This window comes from Nipponia nippon, unplaced genomic scaffold (genome assembly GCF_047370975.1).
Source record: "Nipponia nippon isolate SJK-2023a ecotype South Korea unplaced genomic scaffold, ASM4737097v1 scaffold_5, whole genome shotgun sequence".
Taxonomy (NCBI): Eukaryota; Metazoa; Chordata; class Aves; order Pelecaniformes; family Threskiornithidae; genus Nipponia; species Nipponia nippon.
In genome coordinates, this window is record NW_028262369.1 from 94,857,213 (window position 1) to 94,877,086 (window position 19,874).

At 35.1% G+C, this 19,874-nt stretch overlaps 1 protein-coding gene across 1 annotated transcript in view; it reads right to left on the bottom strand.

Moving 5' to 3' along the window:
• LRP1B (LDL receptor related protein 1B) overlaps nt 1–19,874 on the bottom strand; it is a 756,289-nt gene that overhangs the window by 113,850 nt on the left and 622,565 nt on the right. The window contains exons 51-58 of the mRNA XM_087732714.1: nt 18,166–18,285; nt 15,403–15,531; nt 14,299–14,421; nt 11,058–11,198; nt 9,736–9,923; nt 7,666–7,849; nt 5,535–5,620; nt 1,787–1,909 (exon numbers count right to left, since the gene is read on the bottom strand). Of these exons, the coding sequence (XP_087588840.1) occupies nt 1,787–1,909; nt 5,535–5,620; nt 7,666–7,849; nt 9,736–9,923; nt 11,058–11,198; nt 14,299–14,421; nt 15,403–15,531; nt 18,166–18,285 (1,094 nt within the window). The remainder of the gene's footprint in view (nt 1–1,786; nt 1,910–5,534; nt 5,621–7,665; nt 7,850–9,735; nt 9,924–11,057; nt 11,199–14,298; nt 14,422–15,402; nt 15,532–18,165; nt 18,286–19,874) is intronic.

The window sequence follows — 19,874 nt, forward strand, 5'->3', positions numbered from 1 at the left end:
TAGTATATTTATTTATACTAAATAGTAAAACAAGAAGTATGAAGGAAATGAAATAAGAAATTCATACTTCAAGGGAAAAGGTTGTCAACCATAAAACATTTCTTTCATGACAAAAAAAAACAATTAAACAGGTTTACTGCAAAACTAATTACTTGTAACATCAATTATTAAATATGTGCTCTGGTAACCTATTAAAATCTAAGTCAAAGAGACAAAGTTATCATTTGGCACTGGATAAAAGATTACTGACAGAATATGAGACACCTACAATATATAATTCTTGATAAATTTTTGCACATGTTTTTAGCTTTCAGAAGCCAAACCTGGCCAAGTTTTTCAGTGAAAAACCCAAATATTCTTATGAAAAGTAAATGCCTTATTTTCATAATTTTTGCTTTGAATTTGGCATCATATTTGAGTAAAAACTCTGTCAAGATGACACTCGTTCTGTAAACTGCAAAATATTAACGAAGGAAAAAAGAAATATCCTCCATGATCCCAACCTAATTTTATTCTAATGTTCGTTCAAATTTCTGAAATGTTTCCTTAAAAAATGGAATTATTATTACATCATTTGAAAGCAATAGGAGATTTTGCACTCTCCCAGCTGGCAATTACAACTTTTTGACTGGGAAAAATTCTTTGTTCTTCTTGAAATAGTTAAGATTAGAAAGAAAAAGTCTGGGGTCATCCCCAGTCCTGAAAACATTCCCTAAAATAACTAAATAAAGATTCATCCAGAATGGACAAGGAGCTGAATAGGATGCTTTGTAAAATGTTTAAAGGCAATAAATATGATTCAAGGATTTAACGGATTTTGAAGCCCAGACTTTCCTGTCTCCTATTTTTGTTCAGGAAGAATTTTTGCAGTGACTAACTAGAACTTTTGAGTGCTTGCTGGATTTTAGTTTTACCCCAATGGCATCAGAGTGCCATAACTTACGCGCATCCGCATTTTTTTTTTTAAGTTCTAAGAACAATTATTTCTGTGTGAAGGATGAAAACAAGGTTCACTGATGCCAGCCAGTTTCAAACCTTAACCCTCAAAAAGACTAAAGTCAGTGTGCTCTGAGGATGTGTCAGTCCATGTTCTAATCTGCAAATGAAAAATAGAAATCTTTTCTCTCTGTACAATATACTGGTGTACAATGAGGGAACAAAATTCACAGGATATGTTACTGCTCATTTGTTCCTTGTTTAAGAAGGTCAGGCATAAAAGAATAAGCAAAGAAGAACTCCTTACTGCTTATCACAAATTTTGGAAAAATGTTCACGTAAGTCAACAATTGTGCTTAACGGTGGATTTTGAACTTATTCCACCACTGAGGCAAAACAGACAGGCTGTGCAGAAATGGGAGTGCAGTTTTACCTTGGATTATTCACAGCAAAGACATTGAGTTATTTTTGTTACCAGTGTAGTGGAGATGAGACAAAAACAAACTGAAGACCACAGAAAACTGTATATGAAGAAATAATACATCAGTATTTACACAGCTTGCACCTAATTATACCTCCTTTTTCTCTGACATCCTGTAAACCACACTGAACTGTCAATTCAGTCAACTGTCAATTAAGTCATAAGGAATTTAGCTCATAAATACAGTCCACTTAGTCCCTATCTCTATTTCAGATAAATGAAATTAAATGCAACTAGGACTTGCTAGCTCATGCTGTGTTTGTATGCACATACCAAAACCTCACAATCTGGGTTAAAACCATGAAGGAGCATTTCCCAAAATACTCAAAAAAATTAATTCTAGTAGTGACATTATTAATCCCCAATTACCTTGATGTCACTTCCGTTTAAACACATTCTATTTATGCGACTGCCATTTGGTCTGCTGGAATCAATCCAATAGATGAACTCTTCTCTATAGTCGAAGTCTATTGCAATCACATTGTTCAGCCCCTACAAAAAGAAAAAAAAAAAAAGTCCATTTATTCAAATGTTTGAATACAAACTGTTGGGTAGCATTCAGAATGCAAAATACATTACATGTAATATTCAAAATGCTTTATTTTACTGACTGCACATTTTTGAAGTACCTCTCTCATTTTTCCATACACTACTTGCAAACAATCAGAATAAGATAAAAATTGTAACAGAAATAAATATTGTGGCAGAGAACTATCTCACTTCAAAAATGCAGATGATGTATGAAACTAAATGAAGCTTCTGCGTTTTTCCTTCTTATTATTTAAATGAACTTTAACAGTAAATATTTTAACTTTTGCTCAATTTCTCTGTTAATTACTACCTTTGGCATTACTTTGGCATACTAGATGACATTCATTTTATAATGAATAATATAGAATATTAGTATTCAATAAACTCAGAAATAGCATAACATTTATTATCTTTACTTAATGAAAACATTTCATTATTAACAGAAATTAATCAGGAATTCAAAACTGATGTTCAAAAAGCATTAACTTTAATTCTTGAAGAAGTTTTTCAATTCTTAGATGCTAGATTATAGGTACTGTATGCAGATATATGTGTGTGTGTATACACACACACACACACAGAGGTAGTATATACATAAAATGTGAAGGTTAGAGATCCAGCAGGCATCTGGAAGTCTCCTATGGCTCCAGTTATTGAGCCAATACATTGTAAGAAAGAGTGGTGATCATATTTGAGGTACTCCTACAGGCTGGAAAGAGCAGTCGTATAATAATGGCTTTTCATCCCAAATGTCAGACAAGAAAGAGGTATTGCATTCAGATGATGGCTCTTATTTCCTTATCTGAGAATAGGAGCGCCTTGCCCATAATCTGCTTAACATTCTGATATGTAGTGCAATCACAATTATTCCTAATATACAAAGGTCTTGCTATCAATCAAAGATGGAGCAGCAGTGGTAAAAAGAATGAATGCAGTTTGCACTCCTTTTAAAACCGCAATATCAGTTAATCAATTCCCTTATCAGCCCAACGACATTCTACTCTCAGGTAGATCAGCAACTTCCCTCATTAATGTAATTCATAGTTGTAGAAGGGATGTGCTGGACTAGCCAGCTCTAAAATAAACAACTAGGAACAATATTTAATTGTACAGAAAGTGATACAAGGCTTATCTTCCAGCTACTACAGTGTAATACTGTAAATCTATCTTTTGATCAAAACGTAGAGGAAAGGAGTGATTAGGCTGCACAAACCATCATTAAAGACAGCCTGCAACAATACGGTGTTGGAGGACCACTCTCATTTTCAAAAATCACATATCCATGCCTACAGTGTTTTAACAAAACCAACGGCAGATCCGTCAGTTGTAACTGTGCTGCAAAACACTTTTCCTGCCTCTTCTTCTAGTATTAGTATAAATGAATCACATATAACCCCCTACCCCAAATTATTAACAAAGGAGACAACAGCTGAATGAATACAAAAGACTATAAAAAAAGTATAACATTCTAGAAATCGAAGTCAGTAGTTTGTGAAAACTTAGCCTTATAGCTACATATACTACAACACTGTAAAAGTTTTTTAGGTATCCAGACTAATAAAGAGAATTGACTGCCTGCAAGTCTTTGGTTTCAAGTGTTTTATTTTGGGTCAGTTTAGTTCCAATATTTATCAGAACATCAACTGCAGGTAAAATTATTTCTGTACATCTGCAATACAGTTCTCTGTCTAGACAATGTCTCCTCTTCATGATCTACATGTGACTTTTAAGTCCTTCTAGCATAATTCTTTGTCATTTCTCATGTAATCTGCTTTTAGAAGGAATAGGGAAGGTTTCAAGTGGCATCAGCTGCATTAGTCTCTCATCTTAAACCCGTGGTTTTGTTTGTTTCTGTTAGACACAGCATATCCTAGGCTGTGATTTGCATTGCCTTGGTGCCCCAATTAAAAAAATGCAGGAAAATATCACAAATAATGAGGAGGAAGATTCTCTCTATCTACTCTGTCTATGGAAACTCTACGAATTTTGATGACTAGGAGTGAAGGAAATGGAAGGCAAAGAACATAGATGAGATGCAATTCAAACAGCTGTACTGTTTATGTATATTTGGAAAAAAAAAAAAAAAAAGAGGAAAAAGCTGGCACATAACAACTCAGAGAAGACTGACTGAACTCCTACTTTCAGCTTCTTTACTCTGAGTTTATATGAACAACTGCTAGAATGGCAAAGCACAGATCAAATACACAGAGAAGGGTGGTTCTGCTCCTTTGCCAGAGCAGCTCTGGTATTTGCCTTCATCTGGTCGATGTCTAAGAGCGAGCCGATCCATCATAACATTACAAGGACAAAAAGATGCCCTTATGAGGAAGATTAGCCCACCTGTTCTGCTGGTATAGCTCCCTCTTTTGCTTTCAAATCTGGATGCTTTTAAAAATGCTGTATTTGTAGGATCAAAGGCCAGTAGGTTCAATAGCAGAGGTATTTATTAGACTAGTGAATTGACATGATATGGAAAACACAGATTCTCTTCAATGGCTGGAGCTACACGGTCTCTAACATACTGAAGAGAAGTCCATTAAATTCAAGACTGATGAAGCTCTGAGCCAATCTGTCAGCACCAACCATAAAGAAAATTTACTGTTGCTCCCCTCTTTTCACAGGCTTCTATTAATAGATATACCAGCAAAAGAGGAGAGAGGCAGTGAGATGTAAATGAGAGGCAGTCAGAAGGATTTCAGAAGAACAAACAGACTTTAACATAATGCTTGCTATGCTTAAATAAAGTCAATGTTTAATGCAAGATGGTTAATTTTTAATTACTGTTGTGAAGACCTGAGCACCTCTCTTGTGACATTAAGATGCACAGTTTACTGACACAAGAAGTCACAAAAAGTCTAACACTATTGACTGGCAATAACTGATTTTCTAGTCTTTCTACAATTCATTAATTAGTACTTAAGGAAATAGATGTTTTTATTAAAACATATTTTGGAACTCTAATCTATGGTAAGTAACTACACTTAGGTGAAGCATAGAAGCAGAGCAGAAACTGCTAAAAATGACAGCTCTGTACTTACTGGGTGACTTTCTATTTTTGTAGTTTTTTTCAAATAAGTTTTTTTTTCCCTGTTATAATAATTTAGAGTAATTATTTTAAAAATTAGATTTAGCCAAAGATATATGTTAATTTATTGTAATATTTTAAATCTTGGAATTGTCTGTCTAAATCAAAAAAATAGATTTGGATTATGACAGTAAGTAGCCCAAATAATACATGGCCAAGTAGGTTTTTTTGGGTTTTTTTGTTTGGTTTTGTTTGTTTGTTTGTTTGTTTGTTTTTAAACTGAAATATACAAATTGTGCAAAACATCTTGTGATGGAAGAGGATCACAAATAACATAATTTTTAGTACATCAGAATGACTGACGAAACAACTGCCTGAGCTTTAATCATGTCAAATTCAGATAAAATAGTCAATTTAAAATATTATAAAAACTCTGAAGATACTGCAGTTGTTCTATGGTGCATACAATGCCAATTGTAGGATGATGTTTCTGTCAGTTGCACACTTTAGAAAAGAATAAAAGTATTGAGTTAAACTTAGAGCATGGTACTATGATTATACCTGTTTCAACAAAGTGTAGTTGGATCCATCAGTGCTAATTTTTCTTATTTCATGATGATCAGCCAGAATTAAGAAAGGTTCCTCATCTAAACCCCGGGAGAAAGAATATATTAGACTAGCTTTTACGTTAATTTATGGAAAATCAGGAATACAATGCTGAAATACAGATGGTTTGAAAAATAAATGTTACATGCTCTGATCAATGTTATGGATGAAAGAAATATTTAAAACATTCAAATGTTCCAAGAAAGATCAATGATGCAGTATAAAAATGAACAAAGCAATCAATTAGTATATCTTTCAATGTAATTTAACTTTTTTGCCTTTGTAATATGGGAACCATACTGTATTTTATGCTAATTTAATGTCAGAGATTAAATTTCAAATATATTTCATACCACTGGTTTTAATTTCAACATTCGCTTTCAAATTATCACTAAGACTATTACTTGTTACGTTTGCAAACCAAGCATGTTTTGACCATTGCTTTTTGAGATTTCAATACTCTCAACAGTATAGACTTAAAGAAACAGCTATTTGGACAAACCTTGATTCTCTAATTCTGAACTGAAGCCAGATTTGGCTTTTTTACCCCTGGTTTTCTAGTTTATCAAAAAATATTCCTTCATGCCATCACTTACTTTGAAACACCTCTGACACTGACATACATAATAGTAAAAATATATATATATATATTTACTATTAAAACAGCTGTCTTTATTTTAGGTCTATTAACAGAGACCTCAGCTAAAATAAAAAAAAAAAAAAAACAACAACACTAATAATAATTAAAAATGTATTTAAGACTTGTATCTACTGCTCATGCATTCTGGAATGTAATGTGTTGTCCAACCTACTCTGCTCTTGTACTGAATAGGTTGTACCACCTTGCTTGCATTTTATGTACAACCCGAGACATTCTCCAGTTCTTAAATGATCCGAGACATTGTCCTCGGCACTGACTGTTAGTGGTTTGTGGAGAAGGGCTGTAATGCTCTGCTCTGTTGTAAAAAGTTCAAGGCAATTTATGCAAGAAATCAGCATTAGGCCAAACATTCATGTTGGCAGCTCCTCACAGCGCAACCATCCTTGCTGCAGCACAAACAGCTTTGTCACGATCACTTTTGAAGTTTGATATATTACAAGTCCAATAAACTGTACTATGATGTGTTCCAGCTCCCCTTCTGATTTTAGTGATCTATGGCTTCTAAATGTATGAGTGGCTTGCAAAGCGTGAGATTGGAGTAAAGCAAAACACAGATACTGTGTTTCTGCCCTCTCCTGTGTTTCCCGTGATTACTTGGGGAAGCACCTGAGACAGAAATATGAGGCAGACAGAGGTTCCAGTCTTCTTGCCAGGTAGAAAGAAAATAGAAGGTTTTTTATACTTAAAAACAAGACACAAACAAACAACTTTGTGCAAGACTGGAATAAGGAGGAGTCTGCTCAAGCTGAAGGTTGCCTGCACTATGAAGGAAACCCAGCAGAATGCCGTAATGTTTTTTTTGTTTCTTTCCTGTTGACATTTTGCTCTTTCTTTCACTGATCTAGCGAATCCTACTCACTGAAGCACATAAAAATAACATTAGTGGCATAGACAGAGGGGTGAGGAAATAACCAGTGTTCTTATATATCTTGAGCTTTACTCTGTTACACATAAGACTGATGGATTTCATATGCTATAGAAATAATGGATTTTGCAATTTCTGTTATTGTTTCATACCAGGAAGTTTGAAGTACATTCTAATATTCTCAAGTTGATGAAATAAAACAGCAGAAGTCTTTTAAACACTTATCATAAACATAGTATTATCATGTAACTCAGAAGTAGAATTGTGATGTATTTTAACTTTCCTAATACTTTTTCTAATAAAGTTACCAATTCAAACTTTCATAATCCACTGTAACTATTCACCACAAACAATTTGAGCACAATACATACTAAAACCAGAACATATTATTACATTCAGACACTGAATCACATTCCTATTTTTTACTGAAGTAGTAGTGTGCTTCAAAGTAACTCTGTTTATCTTACATAAAAGGGTAACACAGACCTTGGGGCTAAGGTATTTCACAAATTATTTTGGATACATCTGTGGGTTTAAAAAAAAAAAAAAAAAAGCAATACCTGAAAGGGATTTGCAGCCATTTAGGTTATCAGGCTGTATTTCATACCCATCTGCACACAAGCATTTGTAGGTTCCATACGTATTGATGCATTGCTGGCTACAGGGAAATCCAGATGAACATTCATCAATATCTATACACGTTTTGCCATCATCCTTCAGCAGGAATCCAGGCCAGCATTTGCACTGGGAAAGAAAGCCAAATACATTAATTTTGAATTACTCATTGATTCTGTTTGTTATCTTATGTACTTTCTTCTGAATATATAAATGTATAAAAACTTTTTCATGTAGTCTCAGTTTTTCAAGTAACATGTTAATGACATTGCTATTTATACTGTTTACAGGCAGACATACTTACATTTCTTTCCAGCTATTGCTGGTGTGATCCTAAGTACCATTCCCTCCCAAGTAACCCTGTAGAATGAGTAATTATTCTTTCTTCTTTAACTGAAGAAAAAGTGAAACTCACCTTTTCAAAAATATGGAAAGGATTCTTCCATGAAAATAATGATGGATGGAACCTTTGGAGTTCTTTATTTTCAAGTACACATGTGCTTTTTGGTAAAGATATACAGTTTTTAATCATTTTTCTTGAAGGATCGATAACATCTAGCATTCCATGTAACAAATCATAGAATGATAGAATGGTTTGGGTTGGAAGGGACCTTAAAGATCATCTGGTTCCAACCCCCCTGCCATGGGCAGGGACACCTTCCACTAGACCAGGCTGCTCAAAGCCCCATCCAACCTGGCCTTGAACACTTCCAGGGATGGGGCATCCACAGCTTCTCTGGGCAACCTGTTCCAGTGCCTCACTGCCCTCATGGTGAAGAATTTCTTCCTTATATCCAATCTAAATCTGCCCTCTTTCAGTTTAAAGCCATTACCCCTTGTCCTATCACTACGTGCCCTTGTAAAAAGTCCCTCTCCAGCTTTCTTGTAGGCCCCCTTCAGGTACTGGAGGGCTGCAGTAAGGTCTCCCCGGAGCTTCCTCTTCTCCAGGCTGAACAACCCCAACTCTCTCAGCCTCATAACTCTCTCACAGGAGAGGTGCTCCAGTCCACTGATCATCATACAGTAATGTGAATGAGAACACTTGAAGCTAATTTTTACTGGGGTCTGATGATCACCATGGCAAGCTTATAAAATGCAATGTGAGTGATGCAAAATGCAACTGGGTAGAGCAGTTTTGAAACAGGGATATAGTTTCATCAGTGAAAAACTTTGTGTCATGTTCCCTCCTGTATTGTCTTTCTTACTCTCTGCAGAGACCCATGATGTGCTTTCTCCACAACCATGCTACTTTAACAAGGTTTTTGCTGTACCCAACCTAGTCTCCAGCTCTCTAGTCTATGGCCTCCTGACTAGGACATGGTTTCAGAGGTCTGAATACCTTTAGAGCGAAGCCTTGTTGGACAGATTTAACTTAGTTCTCACTGGGCTAATATTCTATTAAAAAAGATTAAATGTTTGGGGGTGCAGTTAGGGTTACTTCAGAGTTAAACCCCTGAAAAAATCTCTCTTCTATTCCCAGCTTCTATTTACAGGTTAGTGCAGTCAGTGGCTAGGGTTTACATAACATTCCTCTCTACATCTCAAGGCCAAAGAGCAGATTCAGGTGATTCAGAAAGCACCATCACATGCAGACAACTAATCGTTTTATCCTGCAACTAAGGCAATTATACTTTGTTTAAATATTTTTGTAAATCTCTTTGACAGAAAAAAAAATATTGGAGAAAACTGTTATTCTTGTTATTCACTCCAATGTGTTTCCGTTTTTCACAACTGATTTTCAGTGCTCTGCATACATCAGTATGTTTTGTTGTATTTAAAGCATTGTATGTTCTTTTCCATAGGTTTAAAGTATGTACTGTACCAGGTTTTTTATACAATTGGCAATTGTTTACTTACTGGAAATAAAAATGTGAATGTTCTTACTACGGTAGGTAAACTACTTCATTACAAGGAAGTACAACACATTGGAGTTTTATTATAATCACGCAGTTTTTAAGAAACAGTTAAGAATTAAGAATCTGCATTATATTACACCACATTTTGTAATTGTTCACCTTGTATCCAACAGGAAGATCCTGACAATCTTGAGAACAGCCACTAACTTTCTTACTGAGGCATTCATTAATGTGGCAGCTTTTCTCATCAGATCCATCACTACAATCTTCTTTGTTATCACAAACATCACTTTGAGGAATACACTTGCCATTTTTGCACATAAAAAAAGAGCTGTTACATGACTGCTCTGGAAAACAAAAAAAGAGAACACAACTTCTGTTAGTATTTGGAATGAATTTTCGCATGGACCAGCTGCAATGTGTGCATGTGAGATGGAACAATTGTGTAAAAATTGAATATCAATTTCTTATTGACAGTATTATAATATCTTTTTACACTTCAGTGTCTTTAAAGGTTTATTCCTTTCCTGGAAAATGTGTGAAGACTTCAACTTATTATTCCCTCCTACACATTTGTTTTCATTTAATTGAGAATCCTCTACATTATCTCTGCACAAAATACAGTTCTATAGTTTGCAAAACTTAAAAAGCATGGCTTCTCTCCTCTGGATGCTCAGGTGTTTAGTAACATGACTGACTGAATTCTGGGGCATTCCTTCTCTGAGGACATGCATACATGTTTTTTGTTCCTGTTTGGTAAACCTTGGAATACATTGGCTCAGCTGCATTCAGGTTCTTCAAATCAGAATCAGAACACTTATATTTAAAGCAGGTATGTTGCCTTACCTTAAAGCAAAAGAGTGATTTCCATCAAAACTGGTATAAAGGACTGGACTACTGTAGAATAAAGTCATAAGATCTAGACAGAAGAATTGGTCTTTCAAAAAGCCACAGAACAGGACATGATATACACACCAGGATTCATATTCCACTCACAAACCAGTCAGACCTCAGCAAACTTATGCCAGTAGAAAATATCAATAAAAGAAATCACATCTGATCGGTAATTTACTAATAAAAACAGACCACTGTTTAATATAGAAAGAACAACCTAACATCCCCTTTTGTATGATCTACTTCTGTGTGATGAGTATAATAAATATATTACAGATTTTTAGGGCAAGCTCTAAACTTTGACAATAATTACGTTAATATCATTGTATTTTAGTCCTAATAGAATTTATGCATTAATGAACTAGCAGCCATCTTATGCCATAGAAACTGATGGCTTGAACTTTGTGAGCTGAGGCTTTGGATGCTGAGGACTGACAACACATTATTCTTGAAAGACCTAAGGAATATCACTATGAAAGCACTAGAGATTTAAGCTACGAGGTTTTATATCTGCCTATCTACAATCCTAAACCATTGCTTTCCAAAAAGAAAGGTCACACATGTTATTCAAAAAATTAAATACGAACCTGAACTTTTGCATTTTATGTTTATAGGTGCTTCATCAGAATGGTCTGGGCAGTCAAAATCACCATCGCATTGCCACTGGGAATTTAACAGGCATCTTCCATCAGCACAAGTAAACTCTCCAGGACGACAGTGACGATACCCTAGAAATACAGCAATCAATTACTTCATACTTTGCTTCATACTTTCGACATAAAATTTTGCATGTACAAGGCAATGTAAGTAAAAGTATTTTTTGTTCCATAAAGAGATACAAAGCATTATATGCTTGTACACTAGTGTCTACAGAGAGAGAAATCCAGTGTCTCATGCAGCACAGTATAGTCACAAAACAATTCCTACATATGTAAAACATATTTATGCAGCTCTCAATCATAAATAGATTTTCTTTTAGGTGTAATTTAACTTTTTGCTATTATTATGCAATAGCATTCTAACAGACATTTTAGAAATTACTATACCCAACAAATATTTTTGTGATATGCTTTCTACTATATGCTTTCCCATTAAAACATGTAGAACACTGATCATTTTAACCACACTAAACATGCATTTTCTAAGATGGCCACCAAATCAATATCTATAAAATGTACACATTTTCAAAGTTAAAGTGGATCAGAAATCACGTTTAAAATCTTGGTGAATTGGGCAGTGTATTTGTACAACCTGACAACACCTTGAAAAGTCTGTTTTGGAATTTGATTCCCACTCTCTAATAGTTCCCTTTCTCATAAAAGAATGTAACCCTCTCCTAAAATTACACTATAACGAGTTTACCATACTAGTCACACACTAACATGTGTATTTGATTACTAGCTAACAGAAAATTGCATTGGAGCAGTGCAACATGTAACAAATGTTGCTGTAGGTGTCAGTTTACTCAGCAGAAATTAAATAGAGCCAGTGCCTAAAGGGGTGTCCATACTACAACTAGATCAGGAGTTTGTACATCCTCTGCTTCTGTTGTTGTTTCCTCCTTCTGTTTCTTTCCAAAAGTCTTTCAGACCATCACTATTTATTTGTCAGTATTTTAAGGGACCATGCATGTATATGATGCTATGGAAAACAAATGAAATACACCAGCAAGAAATTATAAGCATGTAGAAAAAAACGCACCTATTTCCAAAGTTTGTGACTGTTTAGTTCTAAATACTTATTTAGGAATTGAAGACTGCTTCCAAGTAAAATCTGATCAGAAAGGTCGTCCCACTCCCCCCACCATTCAACTTAATCATATAGTGCTATATAGAGGACCAAACCCATAATGAGTCACTTTCTATAAAGGGTTCTGGCAACGCAAACTATTACTAACGGAGGAACTGTACAGTTTCATTATTGTGTGGGTCCGCTCTCACAGCCTCCTTTTGGCAAAATGGCCTGGCTAACCCCAGCTGTTAAGATAGCAATGTGAGTAAAACAGTGTGTGCTTTGAACCTGGCAGGATGGGTACACCAAGTGGAGTTGCATATCTGACCTCATGGAGAGCTACAGCCCTCTGTGGACTAGTAGGCACATGTGCTTGTACCCCCGTGTCCCGGGCTGGGGCAGAAGGTGCACATAACTCTGCTCTGTGTGTGTCTGTGTGTTCAGAACTTTTTGGGACTAGTTATAAAGTGGTGTTTAAAAATGTATAAGATACATCGACATTTTGCAGGTGTGATTTACCCATTGCATTGCTGCTATTGATATTGAATGTATAGTTCACAATTTCCAATTAGTTATCCGTCATTAATAAATCAATTACCTGCTTTGATCCTGATCTGGTTTAAACTACATGAACTAAGCAGTTTTTCCCTACAACAGCTTATTGTTGCAAACTGCTCCTTTCAAAACACCATGTAGTTTATGTTAGTGAAAAGCAAATGGAGTTTGCTAGAAAAGGTGTATTTGTTCCCTTCTTCAAGGATCTAGAAGCCTACGCTGGCAAGCGGTGTGGCGCAGTAAGGGAGGAGCAGTAGAATGAAACAGCTGGTAAGGAGAACCCAATATCCACACTAGATGCATTTCAGGATTTTATTTCACACTCTCTTTTCTGCTCTTGGCGACTTCATGCCCGCTACTGGCTGAAGTATATTAGCTGGCTCAGCTTCAGAGGTTTTTTGTGTTTTTCCTGTCAGTTTACTTGCTTCGACACTGTTCCATGCGAGGCAAAACACAGTATGTGGGAGTGAGTGAGAGGCTGGCTTCAAAGGTGCTCTCCTGGTCTGACCTATCTAATGTTGATGTGGCAGGAATGGCTGCTGCCTCTTAAGTACCAGCCTGCTTCTGGTGAGCATAGAGAGAAAAAGGACAATTTGGTGACTTCCCAGTTCATCACAGGAACAGATTTTTTTCCACGTCATATACAATTCTAAGTGATGTTGATGAAACCTGTTCTTTGTATGACCAGCAAACAAATAAGTTCTTATTTGCTACATGATATTCTTTTGCTACAATGTTCCATTACATGTTTGACTCAAACTTTACATGAAAAATTTTACTAAATGCAAATACCAAACATGCTTTTTCTTACAATCTTTGGATGTCTACTTGCATCATTTATGCACATACACTCTTGAGGTGGTGTGTACAATAGAAATGTCTAAAATACATAGCTAGCTATCTTCTGCTGTGGTTCTCATCTCTTGAGAACATTTAATAGAGTAAATAAGCAATGCAGATTTTAACTGCACAAAATCAGGCATGATAAGCAATAACTTGCCTTTTTGGACAGAATAGTTCCTCTGTATTTTCCATAAATATTATTTAGATAGATGGACGTTTCTGAGTATGGCCTAGATATACTGTACAGACATTCAGATAATATAAGAAACCTTAAATTCATATGAATGGTGAAAATTAAACATTCACATATGGCTTTAGTTGATATCATTTAACTTCAGCGATAATCATAACAGAGATGTTTCATTATTTGATAGAAAAAATGTGTATAGAGACAAAGATATATAAAAGAGATACATAATGAACAAGAAGTTATAGACTGTACATTTTAAAATTCTGTTAAATGTTATTAGCAATCAACTGTAAGTCACAACTATAGCAAATAATTTGTCACTGTGGCTCCAGCTCTGAGTTAATACCAAGTTGTATTGATTAATGCATAATTTAAAATTTAACTTTACAACAATTTTAAAAAGCAAAAGCTTTTTTTTTCAATAGTGACTTAAAGAAACAGACCTTGCAGAAGGCCTTAGAGTTAACAGTCTGAAATTTTTCTGTTTACTCTACTTTTGTTATACTTGCCACATTCCAGAGATTCATCTGATCCATCTCCACAGTCATCATCATGGTCACATACAAACTGTTTGGGAATGCAGACTTTGTTATGGCACATGAACGCATTCTCGTCACAAGTGTTATTAGGAGCTAAGGAAAATACAGTACAGAAAAAGAAATGAAATTGAGAACAGTAAGATATCCAGCCATTTTCTTATACAAAGATGAAATGGGAAGTAGTTAGTCTGAGTGGATTCAATGGAAATAACCATAACTTTTGAGTCATACAAAAAGCACCACACAATCCAATAGCAGGAAAAGCTAATCATCATCACAAAGATAGCTAAAGAAGCAAGGATAGCTAAAATCTCATGTAATCCAAGACAGAAAGGCTTCAGAAGTTGACGATGTCTACAACTAACCTAAGGTCTGCCTCTGAGGAAAAGAACATTTGGGAAGTAGAGATGTCCTTCCAATTTTACTCTGCTCCTGAACTCTGCTCTTTAAAATCTGTAAATACTCAAAATATAACTCAGCCCAGAAACAGTGACAGAATATGCTTTCAGTGGAGAGAATGTATTTTAATATTTTTAACCTATACCATTTTTATATACATTAATACAACAAAACCCCTAATGAAACTACTACTGAACTCCTGACACTTTTAATAGAAATGTATCTCAGAAGACTGGAAGTAATAGTTTATAGGGCAAGAGATGTCAAGATCTGAACAATCAACCACAATAAATTGGAGACAGAACTGTATCTCCTTTTTTGATGCACAACCTCCCTGACACGCAGCAGCATTTTCTTCAGGAAGAGGAATAAAAACGCATTGTCAATAATGTGCTAATTTTCATTAGTAAACACACTGTATAATGTCTATGATGTGACACACATACTGATCATCAGCTGGTGTGCCTCAGTATATATTAACAAAACCTGAAGATGTTAGGCTGATTAAAACATTGAAGGATCCTGGTATGTAGGCTCACATGTGGTCCATTAATCTTTACTAACAATCTTGACAGCATAAGGGTATGATACTACAGACATAAACAGCATCTGGATATTGTAAAGGCAAAAGTACCAAGAAAATAAATACTATACATTTTTAACATGCAAACATACCACAGCCTGCTGTCGACAGTTCATCACTTCCATTAGGACAGTCTCTCTCACCGTCGCAAAGCCAGTGTTGGGGAACACAGGCATGGGAGCCTAAACAACTGAATGTATCTGCTGCACAGGTCACTGAACCTGAAAAAACATTACATGTGAATCCTGAACATGTTCTAACTGATTTTTTTTTTAATGGGTAATGACTGGATAAGGGTTTTTTATTTTAAAATAAAGCTAAGAGAAGATTTTGTTCTGCACAGTATGATAAAAATATTGGCTAAGACTGTATTTTACAGTAGAATTTTGACAACCTACTGTTTCTTCCATTCTTTCCATTTAGTCAGTCTCTTAATTTTCTGCAAGGAAATTTAATTTACCATCCTTCATGAAAGCTATCCAACAGAATAACTTTTCAAACCAGTTTTGGTCTTTATGTTTGACTGCATGTTTGGACTGACCGAACAAAGGAACTCATCTTGTAAACCGCATAATCCTCACATCACTATACTCTATGGCAGGAGGCTAAAGGTATTCAAAACTTGCATGAGTCAGCCCCACGTAGAAGAGAACAATGTGCACCAAGTACAATAGCAGTGGGAGTAAGAAAATCTCTGACAGTTCCAATGCAAGTAACTCAACATGTTTATTTGGCTAATATTTTTTTTTAACAGTTTTTTCTCAGATAAGAATATTATATCCTAGGATTAATTTTACTCTGTTTGGAAGTAAACTTTTGTGCAATCCATCACTTAATGTATTCTCTTTGATAAGTTAAATATACTTAGCTAAAAAGAAGACAGTGTATTTTGTGCTAATTTTAATTAGAAAGTAATAAAATAGTAAAACAAATTTAAAAATTTGATTTTTTGTACTATTTACGCAAGAGAGACTACTTTTGTTTACTTATACTCAATTGCCATTTTTTGATACTTCTGAAGTTAAACTTCCTGTTAAATAAATATCGATTTTGTAAGACTGAAAAATCGAAAGTCATCTTGATCTCTCTTTTCTTCTTGCAGTTCAGATCTGCCTCCTGTTCCTAAGGAGATATACAGCCTTAACTCTCCCCTCTTCAAAACTGGTGTGGATTTTTCCCTCTTTAAGAGATGGCCTACAATTTTATTGGTGGGCTTTCTTCTAATAAGAGACCTACAATGTATTGCAAGTCAAGATATCAAAAGAAGTAATTCTGAAAAACCTCAAAAGAGGAAAAAAAAAAAGGTATGTTGTAGTGACACTTCGCAACTTGCTGGCCTTTGTTTTCCCCTCCCTTTTTCTATTTTTTGCTCTAAGTTTCCTATTACGCTTCAGGCCTTGATGTTTCTTAGGGTTTCACGTTGTTCTATAGTAGTCTCAGACGAGGTACTTGTCTTCTTATTTCACACCTTTTCCTAGGGGAGAGAGGCAGAGAGAAATCTTCCCTTTCAGACATTGCCTCCAACTCCCCAGTCCTCAGCATGACCTGAATACCGTGAAAAAATGTGACATAGATGGATGTCAACTTGAAGTTAATGTAGTAATTCATTCATATTTTGCCACATTGGAACAGTATAATTTCCACCTTCATCCTTTTCATTTGTTGGCATTTCTACATCTGTGTTTGATTAAAAAACTACTTTAACAAACCGCAACTCAGAACATAAGCTGAAGAGATTACTGGAAGTGTTAAGTAGACAGAGAAGAAGTTACCACAGTAAAAATATTGTTGATATCACATACAAAATATGGAATAAAATAGTCTTTGTTGAATGGACTATAAGAGGATTTTTGAAAAGGAACAAATATTTAAGAGTTAAAAGTTGAAATTTTGAAAAGAAAATCTTAAAATGCAGCATAGATAAGGATGGAAACAATGGATAAAATATCATGAAATTGTGACAATATGACAACACAATGTGATTTTCTTTTGAAAAGAATTCACTAACACATTTCCAGTCAACTGAGCCCCAGAATGAAAGTAAAATTTTCAATTCCTTATGCAATTTGAAAGGTTTGGGAATTTGAGAGGTATATTATGCTATAATGCTTATGACTGTATATATAAAAATTTAAAGGGAATAGAATCATAGAATCATTTACGTTGGAAAAGACCTGTAAGACCATCAAGTCCAACCATGAACCTAGCACTGCCAAGTCCACCACTAAACCATGTCCCTAAGCACCACATCTACACGTCTTTTAAATACCTCCAGGGATGGGGACTCCACCACTTCCCTGGGCAGCCTGTTCCAATGCTTGATAACCCTTTTGGTGAAAATTTTTTTCCTAATATCCAATCTGAACCTCCCCTGGTGCAACTTGAGGCCATTTCCTCTTTTCCTATTGCTTGTTACTTGGGAGAAGAGACCGACTCCCATCTCGCTACAGCCTCCTTTCAGGTAGTTGTAAAGAACAGGAGAAAGAACTGGGGAAGATAAACAACTTTAAAGTCTTCAGGTACCTACCAGTGAAATGTGAAACTCAAATAGTGATACAGGGGTTTTACCTCAAGGATGGGAATTGGAGAAAAGTTTGGTTCTCCTTTTGCCCATGCTGATGGGCCGTTCATATCTTCACTGACAGACTACGCACAAATCATATAGTCCCCATAAAAAGGTATTTAGCTGCTGCTTAGAGGGGACTGGGGGAGGATATCCTCTAATAGCCTATCCTTAAAGCACGCGCTCTTTGGAGATGCTGTATTTGTTCCCTTTCCACCACCTTCATGGATCAGTTGGTCTCTTTCAGTATGTATGATCTGACACAATACAGAACTAAGATTATTCTACTTACCACAAATAGCATCACTCTCATCTAAACCATCTCCACAGTCATCCTCACCATCACAAGTCCATTGCCTAGAGATGCATTTGTTTGCAGAGCATGCAAACTGGTTCCATGAACAAGACGAATCTAGGAATGACACCAGTCACTGCATTTGTTAGCTTCACAACAGTACTGCGTTCCCTGTATTTTCTAGCATAGTTTAGGAATCTCCACATTGCTCCTTTCTCTCCTCCCAATTTTAGTGTATTAAATAACTCACAGTATAATCCTAATCTTGGCATTCAGGATGTTACCAGTTTGTCTAAGAGTTTGCATTCACCAATACTTTAATAAAAATAAATAAATAAACATTCAAAACATTTACATTCTAATATTTTTAAACATTTTGCAAGTTGGATGAGGACAAACACTTTAAAAACCTGAGTCTGGTTTGTGTATTTCACATGGATGTTATAACTATAGTGAACTGCTTTATTTTGGTACTAGGGCAGAGGCGGCACAGTTCAAATTTTCCAACACAGCCTTCCTCTGGGTATTGCAGTACCTAATTGCACCTTTGAAAGATTTCATGTTCTTTTCTCTCACAAGAAAAATTGTTGTGTATTTGCATTCTGTTGTCCCATTTACACTTTTGTATACATTGAAAATAATGACATGCTTCTGCATTTCAAAATCACTCTGTACAACCGTTCTAAGTAAGTGCTACTATTATGACCTTTCCTCAAAACTTTAAATCATCTGCTTTTCCCAGACTTCTTTCTTTAAGAATAAAATTTATTTTGTTTTAACTGATAAAAACAAATTTTAATATTAACAAGAAAAAGAATTTTAGGTAATACAATCTGAATTTAAAAAGTAGAGTGTTGTAACAACTACCTCAAAATGGGTAAGAGCAATAAGTAGGGAAAAAAGAATGTACTAAACCCCCTTCCCTCTCTCCCATAAAAATTGACTAATAGGTTCTACAATATTGCATATTAGTATGCACGTGTAATAAAACGTGAAAACATAAACACTGAATCAACACAAAACCTTCTGATTTTCATAGTGCACAGCAGTCTCTAATTTTGAAGTTATAAGATATATATATATATACACACACACACAATGTAAACTGCAAACCAAACATGGAAACATGTTAATGGAAACTAGGTCATGAAGAGACCAATACATAACTTTCAGCCATATTAAGTGGTAAAGCAAAAACAAAAACAAAAACACAAAATATATATATATATATATACACACACAGAAATTTCAGGTTTTATTTCAAGGGAATAGGAAAATTTGATACTGCTTTTGCTGTTCTGCTACCATTTCATTATCGAAATAATCTGTTCAGGTAGTCCATACAAATTTAAGTTAAAAGACCAGCTCTCACTATGAGCAAAACCAACCTGCATTGCTTCTCAATTAGATAGTGTTTAAGAATCTTAAAAAATCTGAGACAGAATGGACCCTTAACTTGGTTCACAGTTTCTGTTGTATTTTGTTCACATTACTTTTGTTGTTACTTTAAATAATTATACCTCTATGGCCCCTGATGGAAAGAAATGTCTATTTTTATGTCATAAAGATCTATTTTGGTTACTTCCTATTGGGGTCACACAATATTGATATGAATTGATTATATTTATAAAACTGTTCTAATGAGGAATTATGAAGAATTAGTGAAATTGTTATATATTAAAGCAATAGAAAGTCTGTACACAAAT